Raw genomic sequence first — 20,677 nt, forward strand, 5'->3', positions numbered from 1 at the left:
ACTGAGCCATGAACAAGCTGTACAGTTTATTGGACATTACTGACTGGGCTAAATGATTTCAATCATTTGCACTCAAAAATGTGATATTCTATCAGTAAAAGTGACACAACTACAAAACCCCTCTGAACTCCCTGGTCATCATGAGATTGTAACCAGTAGCAGCTTATGAAGCCCAGTAAAATTTATTTTCACATTGACATGTGAGTTGCAGTGATTCTTTTTTGCAGTGACCATTTTCCTGACACTACAGGAGCTTTAAGCCAGGACAAATTGTGAATCTGAAATATTTTATTTTACCTCAAATTATGTCCCTTGCTCTTTGCTACACTGATGAACTTTTCTGTGGGATCTTGTCAGCACTGCTCCGCCTTCATACCGCTTAATGTGCCATCCCCCACAGAGCAGTTAGAAGCCATGATTCACAGAACAGCTTGATTTGTTAAGATTTTATTGAACATAATGAAACAGTGGACGGGTTAATACACACATTACCTACTGTATATATTGTATGTCACAGCCACTCTGACTCAAAACAATATTCTGAATTATTCTATAAGTCTTGTCTCAATTAAGACACAAGAAAGGCCACTGGGAATGTGTTGACACAAAAAGAACGAGGTAACACAAATGTATCTGAACAAGGCTGTTCTCCTTTAAAACTCCTATAATATAATATGAGAGGAAATAATGAGGGGAAAACACATTTTTGTATACATTCTGGTTTGTCCTTCAATGTCTACAAGGCACCCGCTTATCAAAGTAATTCAGTACTATATCATCTTACAATAAATACAGAGAACTGCTCAATGGACGTCTGCTGTATTTCTTATTTATAGAGTAACATGTTTGATTAAGACCAAACATTCATCACAGAATCAGTTGCTTCTATAGACCAGCTCACCGTTTTAAACAATATAAAAGTGTATTTCCTGTTGCAGAATTTGTACACAGATACCTAGGAAAATAAACTTCGACCCAAGCCGTTTCCTACCAGTGCAATTCTGATTAAATGGTCTATGCAGGTTTCCTGTTAAGTTTAAACCAAAAGAGACTGTAGGTCTATTCAACCACCTCCCTGTTAAAACAAAGTCAGTTTTGGTCGCTGCAGTTGCTGTTGATGTTATCCTTAACGTCACTTTGTATCAAGTTACTTGAATTTCCATCACGGCTTCGTGCTTCTGTTGCAAGTCGTTGGAAGTGCAATGTAAATAAAGTTCACAGGTGATGTTTCTGTCTTTGGCATGAGTCTTTACAGTCAGCATCCATCTTATTATATGTAGCCATCTATAATTCTTCATTGCAACTGTATACACATATCGTAAGAACTACATTTCATCTTTGGATGCTGTTTATGTGAATCACAAAAAAGATAACATTATTTAACAGGAAAGCAAAAAAAATACACGAAGTATTTAGAAAAAGGTGTTCCAAAAAGCAAAATCATCCTTCCAGTGTCCGTAGGATAAAATTCACTGATTGTCATCATTCTTACAACCTGATTAAACCCATTTTGTGCAATCATCTGCCCTTTGAGTGTGAGAGGACACTGAAACAAACAGGTGCCTGCTGAGACCATGCTTGGGAAAGTCCTTTCTATTGTACACAGGATGGTTCATAATCACATGTTCTGTATTACATAACTGATCAAAAGACTGAACAACAATGCAAATATAACTATGAGTTACATATGGAAGGGACAGTGAGTCGCCCAGTCAAGAATGCAGCTGAACAGGGCGAGGATCTGTGTGTGCTATAAGCAATTAAAGAGGGTGATAGAAAGAAAAGAGAGTGAATGGGGCAGGCATGTTTTGCTACACAAGACTCCCTGGCCAAGACACCACAGTCAATGTGACTTTATTCTTCTGCAGCTTGAGCATGGGGATGAGAGAGGAGTTGTTCATTCCCACTGTTGTGGCTCCGTTCACCGCCACAATCTCATCACCGCACCTGGAGGGAACCATTAACATGGTAGAGTAAGAGTAATGAAAGGATGCAGGAGCTCATTCTGTCATGTGGGTGTCAAACTGGGCTCAACTTACTTGAGGCGTCCATCAAAGTGAGCAGGTGTACCAGGCACAATGGTTTTGATGAAGAAAGGCTGCTGGCCGTGGCTCTCCTCGTAGCCGCCGACGATACTGAAGCCCCAGCTCTCGTTGTTGGTCTTCTGCAGGACAATGTCCCGGCACCAGTGCATGGGACTGAAAGGACAAGGGCAGAGTCAGCGCTAAGTCTTTCACATCAAAATGAACAGAATACATGACAAACAGAACAGAATGCAGGCTTCACCTGGGTAGTCCCAGCCAGCGAGTCCACAGCGGCGTCCAGTTGAGGGCGTCGTCTCGTGGGTCGTCCACAGTGTCCAGTTCGTCCTTGTTGGCAGCCTCTGTGTCCTCCTCTGAGTCCTCGGAGAGGGTCTGGATGACACGGAGGGTCACCTGGGACTGAGCTGTCTGAGCCTTTAGCACAGAAACGGCCTCATTGTAGGTCAGCTGGGTTAGATCGACACCGTTGATGCTCAGCAGAACGTCGCCTGAGGAGACACAGATGATGTTGTAAACAGGGACAGAGACATCTCAGAGGATCTCTGTGTTCAACATGAGGATTAGTTTTGAATTTAATTTCTTTTAATTAGCGGTGACCTCAATTTGCTGTCAATTTAACCATATGGATAAGACTGGATAAAAACAGGCTAAATGAAGCCATCGAAATTGTGTGAAAACGATTTGGAGAAATTATTTTGGGAGGAGAAAAACGCTGTTTTAGTTTGTAGTCTGGACGGAGGGCTGAAACGGAGAGAAAAGGATGCGTTTACAAATTTCAACGTCTTCATGTGGATGTACTTTAAGGAGGCCACACCTCTCCTAAAGAAGTCAGTGTAAAGCCTCTATTTTAGCATACATCCTCTGTTTAAGTGTCCACATTGTGTCGCTGAATAGAAGCAAGTGAAAAGAGAATTGCCCTTTTCCCTTTTAGCTAATTGTCACATTGTAATGGATTTGCAAACAGAACTGGAAATGGTTTCCCATAAACAGTTCCTTGCTGATGCTGACTTCGGTGTATTTCTTCAAATGTTCCCACACAATTACTAACCTACTCTTGATACACTCACAACTCCTTTCTGTGCATTTACATTTATAGACGGTTAGTTAGCAACGATTAGTTGATGAATTGATTAGTTGATGGACGGAAAACTCATCAGCAATTATTTTGATAATCGAATCATCATTTTCATCATTTTTCAAGCAAAAATTCTGAAAATTTGCTGGTTCCAGCTAGTCAAATGTGAGGATTTGGGGCTTTTCTTTGTCGTACATAATAGGAAACGTATTATCTTTCGGTCAGACAAAACAAGAAGACGCTGCCATTTTTCACAATTTTCAACATTTTATAGACAAATGATTAATCGAGAAAATAATCGTCAGATTAATCGCTAATTAAAATAATAGTTATTTGCAGCCCTCGCCATGATTAATAACATTGCAAAGCCTAAAGCTTCATGTACAAATTCCTTATTAAAACGCCAATACCACACATCACCAGATGCTGCTTTGTACCTCTTTTGATGGTGCCATCTCGGTGAAGACAGCCGACAGGCTGCACACTCGTGATGTAAACGGGCAGACGGCTGCGAAAGTCCCTCCCCCCAGCAATAGTGATGCCCAGGGAAAGCCGAGGCTCCTTCTTCAGGCTCACAGTCTTCTCCTGGCTGGAAAACCCACCTGGAGGATCCTTTATGAACAGTGAGACAAATTAATACCAAGCAACGACAAGTCATCAATATTGATCAACATCACAGTATGGATTTTTAAATATGCTGGCCTTGTTCGGTACGCCATGTTTCACTAATTCTCCGAAAGAATTATTGTTGTATCTTAATTTGTTTCTCACACACACACACACACACACACACACACACACACACACACACACACACACACACACACACACACACACACACACACACACTTCAGCCTCTCCAGGATCCTTTGACTTAACTGATTCCTCTTACAAAACCACTCGTAGAAACAAATGTGAAACATTTGAGAAGGAGCTGAGAGGTAAGGGTAGAGGTAACGTGTGAGGATCAACACTAAGCTCTCGTAGTGGAAGAGATGTGTGGAAAGTGACAGCTTCAACCAGCCTCCTTGTTTCTCTCTGGAGTCTGTAAACCATCAGAAGGGAAGCTGGGGGGAGGAGGGGGTTCTTCCTCCCCCCAGCAGGGAACCCACCCCCCTCCCAGCAAGACGAAAAGGCTCGACTCTGCAGGCGAAAGCTAACTGTTACCAGCTTTGATCCTCTGCCACCCAAAGAAACAACCAAAAAAACAACAAGACAGTGGCCTGTAGCGGCAGAGTGAGCAGCACCCCAGGCCTTTTGATCAGGACAGAGGGAGGCTTTCATCTCCGATCACTGACGCAGGTGTCTGCTCTCAAAGCCTCTCACCCCCGACTGGGGAGGGGGGGGGGTTGGTTTTCTTCCAACTGACAGTGTATGGTACAACGGAGTGTGACTGACAAAGAAGCGGTCATCACAATTACACTGTAAAGTTTGTAAGATACTGCAAACAACATTGCGGTTAGTGGTGTATAAGGAAGTTGCAACAGCTGGAAAGGGCCCAAATAAATGTAGATACAAACTATGTTATTCAATAAGTAGTTTGAGCATTAGTTTGTGAGGAAATGTTCTGTGTTACCTTCATGTAGGTGGACCGGCGCCTGAAGTACTGCATCTCAGGTGCCCTCCTGGCTGCTCTGCTGTGTTGTCCCTCTCTGCTGCTTCCTCCTTCCTCCTGAGTCTCTGCAGGTCTCATCACCACAAAGTTCACACGCACCTCACTCGCCTAAATGCACACAAAAAAGGTTTGGGTTTTCATTTTGGAAGTTTTATATGTTTTGTGCAATTCACAACATTTAATTTATATTACTGCCGATGATTATGGATTGTCAAATTGATTTGCTACCTTTCTGGCAGCCTCCAGACTAACTTTCCCCATTGTATTAATGATAAATGCTTTGGTGATAAATACAGAAACTACAATGTGCTGTTTTATTTTAGTTCACAGTCACATTTGAATTGAATGGTCCGTACCAAATACACAATTAGAAATGTAAACAAAGCATTATTACTGTCAATGTACGTATTACTGCCTCATCCAGGCTCTCTCTCCATCCCTCCTCTCTGTGTTTTTTTGTTAACACTGAAATAACAATCATATTTAAGGTGATGAAACTTCCACGGAAAGGGAAGTATCTAACTAAAGGCTGTTTTATGGTTCTGCGTAGAATCGACGGCGTACCCCCACAGACCCCTCTGCGTCTACCTGTAGCCTGACGTCCACCGCTCGAAAAATGTAACTACACGTCACAACCACGCACGTCGCTCGGCGGTGGCTTGGTAGCGTTGCATTCCCCCCCCCCCGACTCATTTCCTGGTTCTCCTTCTCCATAAACAACATTAAATCAAGGAGAGGGTTAACTTTTCCCACCGTGGTCAGAAAGCACAGGGGATACATGTTGTTTCTCTCACTGTGACTCTAGAGTCATAACTTGCATAGACAATTGCCGTCACTCTCTCACTTTCTCCCTTGCTCTATCACCCACTCCCCCCCCCACACACACACACACACACACACAGGCTCGAGGCAAACACCAACGCACAAGTAAACAGTTTCGCGATTGACTCGCCGGAAACCACACGCCACCTAGTGTTCTGGCGGTGAAATGCACTGCGATGCAAAGAAACACGTTCAGCCCCGATGCAGAACTCCAAAAGGGTCACAACGGCGTAGCTACGGCGTGGAGTTTACGCACAACCATAAAACAGCCTTAAGTATCCAACACCCAGTGTGGGAAAGATTGAGTGATGAGTGAGCCAGAGAGAGAGAAGCTCATGACATTCAAAACACACAAGCACTATTTGTTTTGACTACGTAAATAAATTTGATCAGTAACTGTGTATTCAAAATCATAATTAATATAACCGTTTGCTTATGGATAGGCAAAGCAGCCTAAATGTATTTTTGTTTTCATAGAAGCGGACTCCGCTCTCTGCTGTCACATCTTCCCCTCTCTTACCCAAGTGAGAGTGCGGTACCGCGGCGTGTGGCAAATGTCGGAGCTGACATAAGCAATCATGTAAAAATGCAAATGCATCAGTGAATGCACAGGCATTTAAGTGGGTTAAACCCTTATCCCGCAGTTGTGGGTCCTTTTTGTCTGAGACCAAGAGAACCCTGAGTAAAAACAAAGTCGGGGGAAGAGAGGAGCACTAACGGTAGGCTAACTCCTTATCGGCTATCACTATGCAGCATTTTCCTCACCAATGTTCAGTCTTTAGCAAACAAAATGGATGAACTTTGGCTGTGTAATTCGGCTCATAAATGGCTTATGAACTGCAACATCGGGATTTTCATGAAAACATGGTAATGACAGCGCCGTGCAACTGCATCACTTTTTGTTTTGTGGTGTAATGAATTCTCTAACTTCCAAGCAAACGAGGCTTGAGGCTTTTAGACCTGTTTTGTTCATGTTAAATCATTGGAAAAGTAATTGAAAGCAGTGACTGTTCTGAAAGTATTTATTTTTTCTGCATTCAAGTGTCTGGGAAAGTGTGTGGGAAACTAACAACAGCCAAACATCAGTCTTTTATGATTTAACTTCATAATTCACATTATTCTTTTCAGAATGTCCATGTTTGCATTTTGTTTGTTTTCTTTCTTTCTCAGAAGTTCATTTGTGCAATACTTTTTATAATACAATACAATACTTTTTAACCCAAATCTGTCTGTAATTTCGTAAATGCACTAACACAAATGATTTCAAACTAGTCCATGCTCACAAATACATTATCACAACAACTAAATGTTCAACATACCTTAATAAACTCAGCCTGGAAGAAAGAAAATCAGTCTTTATACTTATGGCATGCTTTAGAAAAATGTCTTTGATAATGTAGAGTGGGTTATTTGTAGTTAATGTGCTAAAATGTACAAAATCATATCTTCGGTCCTTTAATATACCTGTATGATCTGGGCGGCGCTCTCGGGTGTACCGTGCCTCAGGTCATGTCCGTTGATGGCCAACACCTTGTCATTGTTCCTCAGTTTTCCGTCTTTGGCTGCCAAACCACCAGCCAGCAGGTCCAGGATGAAAACCCCACTCTCATCAGATTTGCGGATGAGTTTGATGCCGAGCGGTTCGGTGCGCTGACTCTTCATTAGCGTCACCTGCAGGACTGTGCCGGGGTTGTTATTGGAGGTAGCGTTGCCATGGGGACTGTGAGAGGGCTGGGAGGCGGTGGAAGTGGTGCAAGAGGAAGGGTGGTGATCAGACCGTGGATCCCTTGATTTGAAACCTTTCTCCTGCATAACAGTGAGCCTGAGGAGGGAAGGCTGCCGCAGCAATGCGATGGCCCGGGCGTGGGGGACTGAAGCCAGGCTGACATCATTCACCTGGAGATGCAACGTCACAGAGAGAAGAAACAACAGTCAGTGGTGCAGCAGCCTAATACAAACATTGCAGTACACACTGTACGTGGATGCTGGCACTACAGAAAGTTATGAGATGTTTTTTGTAGAAAAGTGAGATTTTTGCCCCTTGAAGCTCTGTTTCAATTGATTGTGCCATCTGACATATCTGACTTATATCATATCTGTATTTCCTGCATCAGAATGATCAGAACCAGAACAAGTACTAGATACAAGTTGTTGTCAGCTTGCCTCTTCTGCCTTTCTAAACAAAATTTGCCTCACAAATCTGATGGGAATTTTGTCCTTTCTAAAAATCAATGCATCGATTCAAGGGTAAGAAAAAGAATGATCATAGTGACGCAATCTTCACTCGTCTTCACCGTATCTCTTTACATCTACCAGCGTTCCACAAAGCCAAAAAAAACTGCAGCTAATGTTTCACATCCTGAAGGCAGGTTTTTGTTTGCATTTCCAAGTTTGGGATTGGTTGGCTACGGAGGAAAAGCAACAGAGCCGAAGCTCAAATAGTTTATAAGCTTGGTTTACAGCGCTACCATGTTCCAGGAGACCCAGAGGGTAGAAATACAAGGAGGACATTGTTGGAGGACAGCAAACTGCAACTTATTAAAATCTTCAGTTATATTGTGCACTTCCATTCTCCTCTGTGGAAAACAAAAGTGTTACTACAAATAAACCATACTCAAGTAGTTCATAAATGTTTATAATATTTACATGGGTATTGACACTGAACTCCAATATTTAGATAATAAAATGTCTATAAAATTGGAATATCATAGTGGAACTAGAGCTACAACGATTAGAAGATTAATAGATAAGTCTTCTGCAAGTACAAATGTATCAATGAATTATAGTAATTTTTCAAGCAAAGATGCCAAACATTTAATGACTCCAAGTTCTTACATTATAGAAAATTGAAGATTTTTGGGTTTGGACTCTTGGTCTGACAAAACAAGATGTCACATTGGGCTCTAGGATATTGTAATAAAATATAATGTTTCAATCAGGTAAAGCTATAAACATATTACCACGCCTTGTAACCATTGAGCCAAGAACCATTTTTTCTTGAATATCTACTTTCCATTAACTTGCTTCAAGCACCATGTTCACAATACCGTGAGAATGCAATGACAAATTGTTTATGCAAAAATATGCTGAACTGAACTGTGTCATGCTACGCCACTAGGATACATCTGAATTCCCATGCTGGAAAAAAGATGAGTACTTGACTTTTCTCATTTAGTTTCTGAGTCTCTCTCACCTCTAAGATGTGGTCCCCTGGGGCCAGTCTGCCATCACGAGCTGCTAGCGAGTCCCGGACAATCTCCTGGATGACTATGTTCCCTAGCGGTGTGTCTTTCCCCCCCACGATGCGAAGGCCCAGATCCTCCTCGGGCTCTTCTCTGAACAGCTCCACCACATTGGCCTCGGACACCAGACTGGACCGCAAGGGGGTGTTGTCTGGAGGGACGTGGAACAGTTAAAACAAGTGGAATACATATAGCTGTTTATTACTGTTTATGAAGCAAATACTCCCACTCCTCTGCTCTTGTTGGCTAATTACACTTTAAAAAAAGTTGCTATTAAACAAACAGTATGTGCAATAGCAATGCGCTATCCATCATTCCTATAGGAAGTTATAACACTCTTCAAGTTGATGAGCTAATACCTGGGAGTGCAAAAACATCACTTAAAGAATAGTCTGTTGATCCAGACTAAGGCCTACCTAACTGATAAGACCGAATGACGTGGGTGTCTGCGTCGTAGTTTCCAAAGGTCTCCATTTCTGCCCGTCCAGACAACAACGAAACACCGGAGTTTTCAAACTTGAACGGGATCAGCAGTGTTTCCAAATGTCTGCTTTTTTAAGGGCTTGGACACAGCAGGGTAGTGTGGAGGCGAGGCGTAAACGTAGCAAAGGATATGCATTTTTAAACAAAAACTAATTAGTGTGGATGTAGCTTTAGTTCCACAAGCACAACGAAGGCATGAATTCAAGAGATAGTATAACCTGGAAAATTCAACGTGCTGCTATTTTTATGCTAAAAAAAAATTATATTTCAACAAATATAAAGCTTAACTGCAGAATTTAAACGTGTAAGTTCATTTTATTTCCTTTAAGGGATTTTAAGAGCATAAAACAGTAATTTGATTAAAATAGAGATTATATTGCCTGCCATGCAAACTTCTCTGCGGACACGGATTACCATTTGCCTGGCAACTATGTTTTAGTGGAAATTGGCTCCTCGTTCTGGCTTGCAGGTTGCTTTGAGGGTTTTTCCCGGTAATGAGACTGTCTGGTTACTACATCTGTGAGGTGGTACATGTTGCTACGACTTGCCTGATGATTCACCTGTGACAGACTCAGAATCAAAACCTTAAGGCTAAAAATTATTACCATCCTGTCCGTGTGTTTCAAAAACCATCCACACAGGCACAAGGATTTAGGTTTTCTGCAATCAGTGGGGAAACTATTTCCGTTCAACCTAGACGCTTCGATAAACATTATTCTGTGTCACTCACAGCCACAGTATGACCAGCCTCCTATTGCAAATCATTTCAATATAAGTGTTGATTTTAATTATTATGTTTGTTTTGTACGTGGGTACAAAGAAAACAGAAAGGTCGCCGTACTTGTGCTCTGTTATTTGAACAGAAAACAGACTCGTGGGACTGAATCACGGATATAGTGGTGGTTGTTAGTACGTTAGAATGACTCCATACCATCCTCACTTTCTTCATAGGCAGGATTAATCAGCCCAGGCTCAGGTTGATCTCTGGTGGGATGTTGGGGAAGCGTTGCTGAATGTTTAGCATCACCAGACGACTCCCCGTCACCCTTACGCCCCTTTAGCTCATTCCACGAGGGCCTCTTCCTCTTCTCTGCTTCCTCCCTCAGTCTTCTAAAAACAGGACATCTGAGGAAAGATAGGAACGTGGAGGAAACTAGTAAAGCGAATGATATGGCTAATGATCGACCAGTGATTTTATTTTTAGAAACAACACAATCTTCATAGTGAAATAAAAGGGGATGTTCTAAAATGTTTCAGGTTACCAAGGAGTGTGAAACAAAATGGATACTTAAAGTGTTTTGAGAGGGCAAAAAGGAGACAAGAAAAGAATATTCATTCACAGGTTTCAGAAGAGAAGCACTATGCAGATGAATAGACAATTTCACTGCATTGCAGGGTGTCTGGGCGAGACATGTTGAGTCTGATTAAGTCAGTCAGAGTGCTTGGACTGCTGCTTGTTCCATATGCCTGAACTTTGTCTCCATATTGTTTGCACAAAGAGGCTGCAGCATGACTATCTGCCACCCACAACTGAATGCGTCATGGCTGGCCACCAAAATGATAAGCACCATACTGGCCATGTGAAAAACAAGTCGACTGACCCGCACCTCGCCTTAAGCTCAATAATTAGAAGTTTGTGTGTTTAAAGAGGGACTGAGCTACGGGAATAAATGGTACAGCTTCAAAAACAGGAAAACACAGCCTTTGAAAGTGCACATAGAAGAGAAACAAACAATTTTGATGACAGTTGTTTTACATTCCTGAGAAGTAGTCCAAATTATTTTGACAGGACTTCAACTTCAGATCTTATGTTTACCTTCAAGTGGAAATGCGTGCATGCAGGTATGTATAGGGGAGAACCGACATTTACACCTTACAAAAAAAGGCTTCCATCCACTTTAAGGAATAGTTAGCATTTTGGGAAACTTTTTTGCAGAGTTAGATGAGAAGATTAATACCACTCTCATGTATGTACGATATACATGAAACTACAGCCAGCCGAAATTTGTCATTTTTACACTTCAATTTCATATGGATTAAACAAACATGTTAAAATGTGTGAAGTAGTGAATTTAAGAGGTACAGGTAGGCAGACAAACCAAAACAAAGTTTGTTTTTAGATACAGCATTATGTTGCTATGAATTATTATCCTGTGCTCACTGCTTTGCTTACATGCCCACCACCTTGCACAATAATATACTACCCACTGTAATATACAACTCTTCAGATGTATTCCCGGGTTCTCCCCAATATGCCTTGGCCTTCATTTGAACCCGTGCCTTGAATCCCTGCTAAAAGCCTCTCTGTGCCTCTTGACAAATTGATGAAATCCAGGATTCCATCCAATCCTGCAGGATATCCATGCATTATCTTAATAATTTGTGTGAAACAGTCTGTCGTTGGTGGAAACTTCTGATTTGTATTAGGTACTTGTTGGCTTACCACTGCTGCAGCATAACAAACATAAATCTTATGAAACTACAGCTATTACCAAAGGTTCAAAAAGTAGTATTTGCTAAACCATTGTACAGGATTACATTACACTAAAAGGCTGCTCGTAATATTGTGAACACCCCTTTCTATTTGATAGAGGGGGAATATTAGTTTTTTCATTCCTGTCTAAAATAACACACTGTGACCAATCATTTTAGCCAGGTCAAGGTTTAACAATATCCACTGAAATGACTGTCATGACCTGTCAGCATCCCATTCAGAGTCTCACCTGTTGTGTAAGTGAGGCTGCAGTTCACAGCGCTGCATCTGCTGCTGACACTCTGCAGCGTGGGGGCACATCACAGTCAGCTTGTCCAGCAGGTTCCGTACCAGCAGACTGGAGGGACGGCATTGATGTAACTGCAGCCGCAGGCGGTCCACAGGGCAGAAGTCCTGCTCTTTCAAGAAGTTGCTCAGACAATGAAAGCAATATGTGTGGCCACAAGGGGTGTCCATAGGTCTGAGGAGGGGCTGCAGGCAGATGTGGCAAACCAGTTCATCATCCACCTCATCCTGGTACTCATACAGGTGGCTGTCCAAGCCCTCATGCTGCTGGCCACACTCTTTACACACCCGCGCCCATGACAGCCCCGGAGTGCTACTGCTGCCGGCAACTTTGGTTTCTGTTGTAGCCATTGGCTGAAGATTAGTCCAAACGTCTTTGGAAATGATCAGCGTCCTCTTATCTCCTTAAAAACTGTCTGGTCACAAGTCTATGTCTGCATGTCCAAAGCTAAAATCCATTCAAACTGTGAGAGTGGAACAATGATCCAGTTGACAACGTTATCTCCATGTCTTCATTTTATTTTCTGTAGAGAGAGAAACACAGTAAGGCCTAGTATAGAAGTTGGACTATTTCTACTCATACCAGCTAGCTCCACAGGAAATGACAAATCCACAGAGAAGCAGCAATATGGCAGCAAGCTGCAGCTGCTTCCTCTCAGCTAGTTTCCTGAGGGACAAAAGGAATTCTCATCTTAGCTAAAAGTCACTGTGCTCCACATTGAAAGGGATAAACTCTGTGAAATGAGGCAAGAGTAAAAGGAATAAAGTAAAACCCCTGCTAATGGAAAGGAACAAAGGCATGGCCCTACACGAGAATAAGAGTTTTGAATGAACTGGGCAGAAATGCAACCCCAATCACTAATGACCCCTTGAACCCAATCGGCAGTGGTCTCCATCCCTTTGTGCAGCTCTTAATCTCCTTTAATTCTCTCATAAGAAGAGGGCTGATTAGGATCACATTCTTTAGAGAATGTTTAATCCACATTTGAACACATATCAATATATGAAAATATATCAAATAAACTGACATATCATAAATTTCACAGAATATACATTGGTCCAATCCAGCTTGTAAGATAAATTGCATCCACTTAAACAGTGCACGCATGGATGTATTAACTGCTCATTATGGTTGGGAGCAAAAAGCACTATTAAGTTGCAGTAAATGGCATTTGTATGACATAAGTAAGGAGTTTTGTGCTGAACACTTTCACATGCATCATTTGAGAAGAGTTCATGCTGTCTGAGAGGCTAAACTGGCACAGAAACACCACCACCTTAAGATATTTGACTTTGTCCTAAGAACACAAAGGAGTACAGAAGAATGTTCTCTTGCACATTACCACATATGAAAAAGAAAAAATATAAGCCACAACACTATCTTCTCTATGTGACCCCAGTCCAGTTTTCAGGCACAAAAAGGCTGCTTTATCTTCAGTGTTATTGTCTTGGAGCGACTCACCCGAGCTGATATCTTCCCAGTAGCCACTGCACGCAAACACGAGACTCTAACCTCACAGCTGCCTGAAGCCTGAATGAAACCAGAGCCCTGCCTCTCTAGTAGCACACAGTTAGAATAATGTGTGTGGTGTGTGTGTGTGTGTGTGTGTGTGTGTGTGTGTGTGTGTGTGTGTGTGCTTACGTACACATATTTGTGTGCATGAGCGTGGATGTGTATGAGCTCTGACTGCACCGGTGTGAGGAATGCAGTGGGGAATTGGTGTAACTAGGCAGAGTGTTCCTTCTGCCTCTAGTAATGCTTGTGAAAATATGTGTGTGTGTGTGTGTGTGTGTGTGTGTGTGTGTGTGTGTGTGTGTGTGTGTGTGTGTGTGTGTGTGTGTGTGTGTTCGGGGGGCTCAGACTGCTGACGTTGCACTACCACAGGTAAAGCAGTAAAGTACTCTCCGTAGCTGAATGACTGATTGCAAACACACAAGACCCATAACAGATGTGCGCCTTTCCACAGACATGCACACTGGTTGAGGTCACACACACACTGGCCTTCTTTCTCTCTTTGTCTTTACTTTGAACAAGTGATACCTTGTCCTGTAATGGATAGGAGTCATTGATCCTGTAGCACAGAGAGGGAAACACAGTAGAAACAAGTCTGTGCTCTATTTATTTGGAAATCATATGGCGTGGTGCAAAAATGTGAAACAAGAGATAAACGATACAACACACTTACATTAAATACACCATGCTGCCCTACTGCAAAGGATACATCGCTTTATACCCAAGGTGTAATTTTTGCTTTGTGATAAAGTAACGTGCACTAGCAGGGAGTCTCAGTTGACCACAGAAAGCACCTAATGGATTTCACTGAGGATGAAACATGTCTTCATCAGAGCAGAGGTCATCTACACAGGAAGACATACAGCGACCCTGGAGATTACTGGGACCCTCCTGCTTATTGTGTCTGAAGGTGGCTGGCTCTGAAGCTATCTATCACTGTCTATCACTATTATCACACTGACATAGCAGTATATATCCATGTTTCTCAAGGATACGGCATGACATCAATAAAAGATACTCGTCTTACTTAAGATCCTCCATGTGAAATGGACCACTCTGTAGTGCAAAAAGGAATAGTCGATTGATTAATTGATTGATTAGTCAATAGAGCTCCGGGCGTCACGTGACTTGACTGTTTACGCCGCCATTTTGGCAGGAAAGTAGTGGCAAAAATGAACGGCGCCAGCACGGATTTCAACCCATCCGAGTTTAATTCAAAAGACATAGGCAGCTATAAAGCAAAACTTGATCGATTAAACATTAGTGATCCATATAATGCTCCCGGAGTTATTTTTACGACCAGGTGAAACGGAAATGTTTCCTGACCTTCAGTATCCAGATGGACACAATCAGCTGGATTCATGATGAATATTCAGCTTTGCAGTCTACCGGCTAAAAATTGCCTTGTCGTCACTGGAAGGATAAGTTAAAGTGTAACGTTAATGCAGTCAGTGTTATAACTTGTATAGCTAGCTAGCGTTGGCTAGTCTGTAACGTTCGCCAACGGTTAGCTACCGTACATTATATCAGTGCTCTTTTCATCACAAAAATGCCATTACATCTTTATCACAGGTAAGTCATTCCCAGAGACTGAATGATCCTCAGTTGAAGCCATGGGTGGTTGTCAGGAATGATGGGGGTTGTGTTAGGAGCCCACTGTAATTGCACAGCTGGACTGGGTGAGTGCTGCTCCCATATGTCAGCTGTGTTGTTGATTTGACCACGGAGATCTGAGTGTCGGCTGGCTTAACCGCAGTTGCTTCTAGCACGTTTTATGGCAGCAATCCATTTACTTCTTCTCTCGGGATCTTTAGGAACCCTATAAAATGCTTTCCCTTTATCTTTTTCCCAATGGTTCTGGCATCCCGGCGCACAGCAGCTATCCACCATGTTGAACCAAGGTGTTTATTGAAAAGGGCAGCAAATTACAATAGGAGCAACTACCTAGTAACGTAGCTAACTCATAATGACTCTGGCTCGGTTCCGACTCTGGCGCTCGGCTCTCCACTTTCCTGCCAAAATGGTGGTGTTTTGATATTGACTGGTGCATGCTGGGATTGTGTGACGTCAACTGCCGGAGCTCTATGAATCGATTAGTTGATTCCCTATCGACAGCTTTTTAAATGCAAGGTTTGCTGCTTTTCGGTTTTATATTATTAACTGGTGCAGTGCCCGTTCAAAACGAGCCTGTTCGGGACAGGCGATTGCTTGGCCTCCGGTATTGCTGCTTTCCGCTTTCTCGAGAACCGCTCATCCAAACAAACAACTTCACAATCAACACTGCGCTTCCTTGGGTCCTGAGCAATACACCTGCCATGACATAGTGATTGCGTCATTTGCCATCAGCTAGCTATTTGGACAGGCTATTTCTGGGGACAAAAGCGTTCATTCTGAACCATGAAATGTTTGAGTTTGCTACAATGTAACATCTCTGGTCTCTCTTTCTTCATCTGTTCTTTTTTAATTAACTGTAGTGAGCGTTTAGCAGTGTAACAGTTAATGGGGGTCCCCTCTTAATACACTACACAGTGTACCTCTGGTGGTAGTTACACATTACTAATAAATATGTCCCGTAGATCTCAAGAGCTCGCACTCAACACTGCACTTTCTTGGGGACCCTCGGCAATGCACCGGCCAAGTATGAAATCATAAGATGAACTGATGGTTGTTGAAAAAATTGAACGTTTAAGTTTAATTAGATAAAGTGAATATATGGAGGTTTTGGTCAGACACCTTAGATTTAGGGTAAATTGTGATGTGCATTTGTTTTACTAATTTTGGAAATTCAATTGACCAAACGATTAAGGACATATGTGTCAGTTTAAATGATAATTAAACTAACAGTTGCAGCTCTAAACTGAACATATTTGGGGTTTGGACTGTTAGACAGAGAAAACAGGCAATCTGAAGACGTTACCTTGAGACATTTTTTATTATATTCTGACTAGACTCAACTATTGACTAGTTAAACAAACAAATAAGGGAGTAAGCGATAATGAACATTACTTGCAGCCCTAGAAAAGTGTAAATCAATCAATCATCAATCAAATTTTAATTTTAAATTAAACATGGTCTCAGTGCACTTTACAGCAACAAAACAATTGAACAGCATTAAAGCGGTAATAATAAACAATACAGAACCAGCAACATAAGAGAATAAGTGAAAAAGGTTTGTTTGTGAAGGACGCAGAAAGGATGGTGTGTTATGGTTGGCTGTAGTATAATGTACACATAAATGTACATTTTCATTTCAGTCATCTGTTTTAAGAAAAATCCTTTGTATCAACATCTCTATTAACATATCTACCTCAACAACACAAGTACATACAGTATATTCAATGTAATCCTAATTCTACACTAGAGCAAAAACTTTTTTTTTTTTAACAGAAATCATACACTTAAAGAAACACTTGAAGTCCATGTTTGTGAAACTAACACAACCAGACAGTTTTATAATAGACAGGATGAAAATGTTTTTACAGGTTAAGAGCCAACCAAAGCATATCTGCTCAATACAACCAGCCTTAATGAGGGAATGCCTTATCCAAATCAAATGCTTTGTAATCATGTGACGATCTAAGATTTGGAGGGAAATGTCTGTGGACAGACAGTGTCCTCCAGTCTCCCGGAGGATTACCATCTGTAGAGGTGGCGTTCTTTCAAAGCCGAGCCAAATCCCTCGCTTTGATGGTCGATATGAGTGAGTCACATGTGCAGCCACACCCTCAGTGAACGCAGGTGAAGCCAAATAATTTCTCCATGACTCCATGAGACAGGAGGTGTGTCACGTCTACCTCTGCCTTACGCCAATGTCTGGGACTACCAATATAAATAAATGCTGCACATGAAGTGGAAAATGAATCAAATTACTATCCAAACGTGAATGACTCTTAATCACCAGCGTTTACGTATGACATAATCAAGTAAAAAGCTCCAACACGTCTGAGATTAAACTTTTATGGCTGCCTCAGTTTCACGTTACTTATGAGTTATGTAGATATTTTCTCTGATCAGTAATTAAAATAAAATACTATTTATTTATCTACTTCGAGCACTGTTTGAACGATAAGTAACTGCTATAGTAACAACATGCAAAGTCTCCTAAATACAATGACCAATATTTGCATTGCATATCTGTATGCAGGAAATAATCAACAACACAAACCATCTGAGTGACATTATAAACCATTATTTTCCAAAGGGTTTTCCACTCCAACTTCTTCCCAGTTTGTAATTTCATACAACCAAACCAGTTGGATTCTCAGCCTCACTGTAGACTCATGCATGGTGTGGTGGTACCAGTGTCTCACCGGCAGGTCACACAAGGAGGTTAAGCTTACAGTCACAGGGCTGCTGAGACTCACACTGTACAACCCTCTTCACTGCACATACCAAATAAATACCACAAATGGCATTAAGTTATTATCAGCCAAGGATGTTGCCTTTGTATTCAGCATGAAGGGCAGAAGGTAACTCATAAACAAAAGCCCTGTGGGCATTTCCTAACAGTGAAAGTCATTCACTTAATCAACCAACTCAAACAGAAAACAGTGTTATTACTCAGCTGGTGATTGATTTTTCCCAAAAAAGATAAATGGTCAAATAAGGCTGGTTGGGATCTGGATTTTAGTGACCTTCACATCGTGTTCCTTTTTTCCCCACAACAATTTATCTTAAGAACTCTGTTGTCTGCGTACTTGCAACAGTTACTGCAAACGTGGCACAAATACTAAAATACTTTGGTCACACTGAAGTACTGTTACTTTACTGATATATTACTGAAGGTGAAGTTGATTACTCTAGTTGAAAGGTATAAAAGCAGTCCTTTTAAAGACGGGTCATTAAAGTAACTGCATGGCTGCACATAATCACACTAAATATGTCCAATTTTAGCATTTGTGACCCTTTGCATGTTGACCAGTGATGAAGGAAGTTCTCCCTTAAGGTACCTTTACTTTCAGAGTGTTATGTTATCGTAATGGTATTGATGAAGGACACATTATATAACAGTGAACTCGAGTGGCTTCATTAGTTTGGCACTTACTGCATAGAGAAGGAACATAGGGCAACCATTTACTTATCTTAGATTTGAAGATGTGCAACCTATGTACTATTTTAAACTATGATCTCATTGTTCCTTTGCAATCTGGATATTTAAATATTTTTCCCATTTTTCTTATGCCTGAAGTATCCACCTTTTCATCTAGACTTGCTGACTTTGCTGCTATTAATCACATCACACCACTATGTCACTCTTGCCTTCTAAATGTGTCTTTGTCTTGTCTTTGTGTACTTTCTATTTTTACTGCTATTCTTATTTTAGTTTTATAGCCCTCTTACTAGTCTTCTTAAAGCACCATTAAATGGAAATACTCAAGTAAAGTACACTCAAAATTGTACTTGAGTAAATGTACGTTTCCACCACTGATGTTGACAGCTAGATAGATAGATAGATAGATAGATAGATAGATAGATAGATAGATAGATAGATAGATAGATCCCAAGTTGATGCACGGTAACATTAAATACAAAGTAATATATATTACATATAATCATTAGAAGAGATAAATATCTATAGAATAGCCTACACAATATATATAATATACTATATATTAGAATAGTATATTCCATAATCCATATAGCCTACTGTATATTTATATAAAGATGAAGATAGAGATCAGGTACTTCAGAGTTACCATTTTATACATGACAAAGCTACTCAATAACAGTAACAAGGACATTTGTAATCACTTTTTCACCCCTGCCTGGATGTGTGTGTTGTCACTGGGACCATAAATAACTCACTGCCCCCCTCTTGTCAGCCCATGACTGCTGGTTTGGTCCTAATCACTACACCACGATGTGACAGATCCAAATGACAGAAGAGGTAATAAAAGTTAGCCTTCATAGGTATCTCTTAGGTTGACGGTATCTCGGTTACACAATAACAGCCGATAAACTGACATGGCTTCACCTTCAGCTCATAACCTGCTGAGAAAGCGCTAACTGCTACACACCTTGGACACGGAAACTCACTTTTCTGAGTGAATATATGCTCTTATACATCTACATTTAACCATTAAACACGAGCTTTCAACACCGACAACAGCGAGAAACAGCTTTGTTTGATGTCTGTGTACATTAACGGACAGAATTAGCTGAAGTAGAGACCGAAACTCGTCTTACCTGTGTGAAGGTTGTTTTCCGGAAGCAGCTAACGTATCGCTAAAACAAAGAGAACACCGTGAACTCAATAAATAATGAATTTAAAATAGCCTCCACAAAACACCGGGGCAGCATCTACGCCGTCGATGTTTTCTGACATTTTTCTTTACCGCAATGCTGTCGTTGAATTATCCCAGCCTGATGTCCCAGGTGTAGTTCAACCTACAGGCGAAGGCTGGGCGACTTTCCCAGTTTCGAGCAAACATACTTGAAAGCCAAAAGCCGCAGCACAGGAAGAAGCCCATTCAGGTGTAGAGAGTACTGTGCTCTGTTACTGTAAGTATCTATAAATGCATTTATGTCTTTTTTTCAGTCATTTATAACAGAAGCTGCTCGCCAGTCTACAATCAAATGACAACTAACTGTTATTATCTTGTATGCAGAATAGTCCACGAAAACAATACCTTTGCCCAAATTCTGTAGCATGTTTGTTCTGTGTAGCCCAAACTCATTATACAGTTCTACTCAAGTAAAAATAACATTATAGTCTAAAAATAGGTTACTGCATTGCACATCCTGCAATCCAATTGTTAATTAAGTAAAAGTACAAAAGTAGTATCAGCAAATAGGCTATAGCAAGCAATATTTACTAAATCTGCAAAGTAACTAAAGCTATTGCACAAAAGGGATTGGAGTAAAAAGTACAATATTTCCCTCTGAAATGGAGTGGGGTATAAAGTATAAAGTGGCATATAATGGAAATACCCAATTAAAGTACAAGTATCTCAAACTTGTACCTAGGTACAGTACTTGAGTAAATGTACTTAGTTACTGTCCACCACAATTTAAGTACTTTATACACTACTGGTTAGTTTATTAGTCTATAAAGATGTTATACAGAGTGAATAAATGATATTATATTTTGTAAATGGCAGTGTAGT

At 41.1% G+C, this 20,677-nt stretch overlaps 1 protein-coding gene across 4 annotated transcripts; it reads right to left on the reverse strand.

Annotated features, from left to right (window-relative positions):
* Positions 1-431: 431 nt before the first annotated feature.
* On the reverse strand, positions 432-20,017 carry lnx2b (ligand of numb-protein X 2b). 4 transcript variants are annotated; one of them, XM_078260407.1, is made up of 11 exons: positions 19,758-20,017; positions 12,003-12,582; positions 10,220-10,404; positions 8,748-8,947; positions 7,019-7,450; positions 6,874-6,888; positions 4,694-4,840; positions 3,555-3,729; positions 2,287-2,530; positions 2,040-2,198; positions 432-1,947 (listed from the first exon to the last, which is right to left on the reverse strand). In XM_078260407.1, the coding sequence occupies exons 2-11, from the start codon at positions 12,407-12,409 to the stop codon at positions 1,812-1,814; spliced, it is 2,100 nt and encodes a 699-aa protein (XP_078116533.1). In that variant the 5' UTR covers positions 12,410-12,582; positions 19,758-20,017; the 3' UTR covers positions 432-1,811. The 4 variants fall into 4 exon arrangements, with proteins under 4 accessions (XP_078116533.1, XP_078116529.1, XP_078116532.1 ...); XM_078260403.1 differs by having other exon boundaries at positions 10,211-10,404; positions 19,758-20,016; XM_078260406.1 differs by lacking the exon at positions 19,758-20,017 and adding an exon at positions 13,521-13,596 and having other exon boundaries at positions 10,211-10,404.
* Positions 20,018-20,677: the final 660 nt, after the last annotated feature.

Source organism: Sander vitreus, chromosome 10 (assembly GCF_031162955.1).
Source record: "Sander vitreus isolate 19-12246 chromosome 10, sanVit1, whole genome shotgun sequence".
Lineage (NCBI taxonomy): Eukaryota > Metazoa > Chordata > Actinopteri > Perciformes > Percidae > Sander > Sander vitreus.

Excerpts from the sequence above, each read along its gene's own strand:
- lnx2b (XM_078260403.1), bottom strand. The coding sequence starts at position 12,409 with ATGGCTACAACAGAAACCAAAGTTGCCGGCAGCAGTAGCACTCCGGGG. Across the intron at positions 10,405-12,002 it reads CAGCCTCACTTACACAACAG|ATGTCCTGTTTTTAGAAGAC; the intron begins GTGAGACTCTGA and ends ATCTTTCCTCAG. Across the intron at positions 2,199-2,286 it reads CGCTGGCTGGGACTACCCAG|TCCCATGCACTGGTGCCGGG; the intron begins GTGAAGCCTGCA and ends TTGTCCTTTCAG.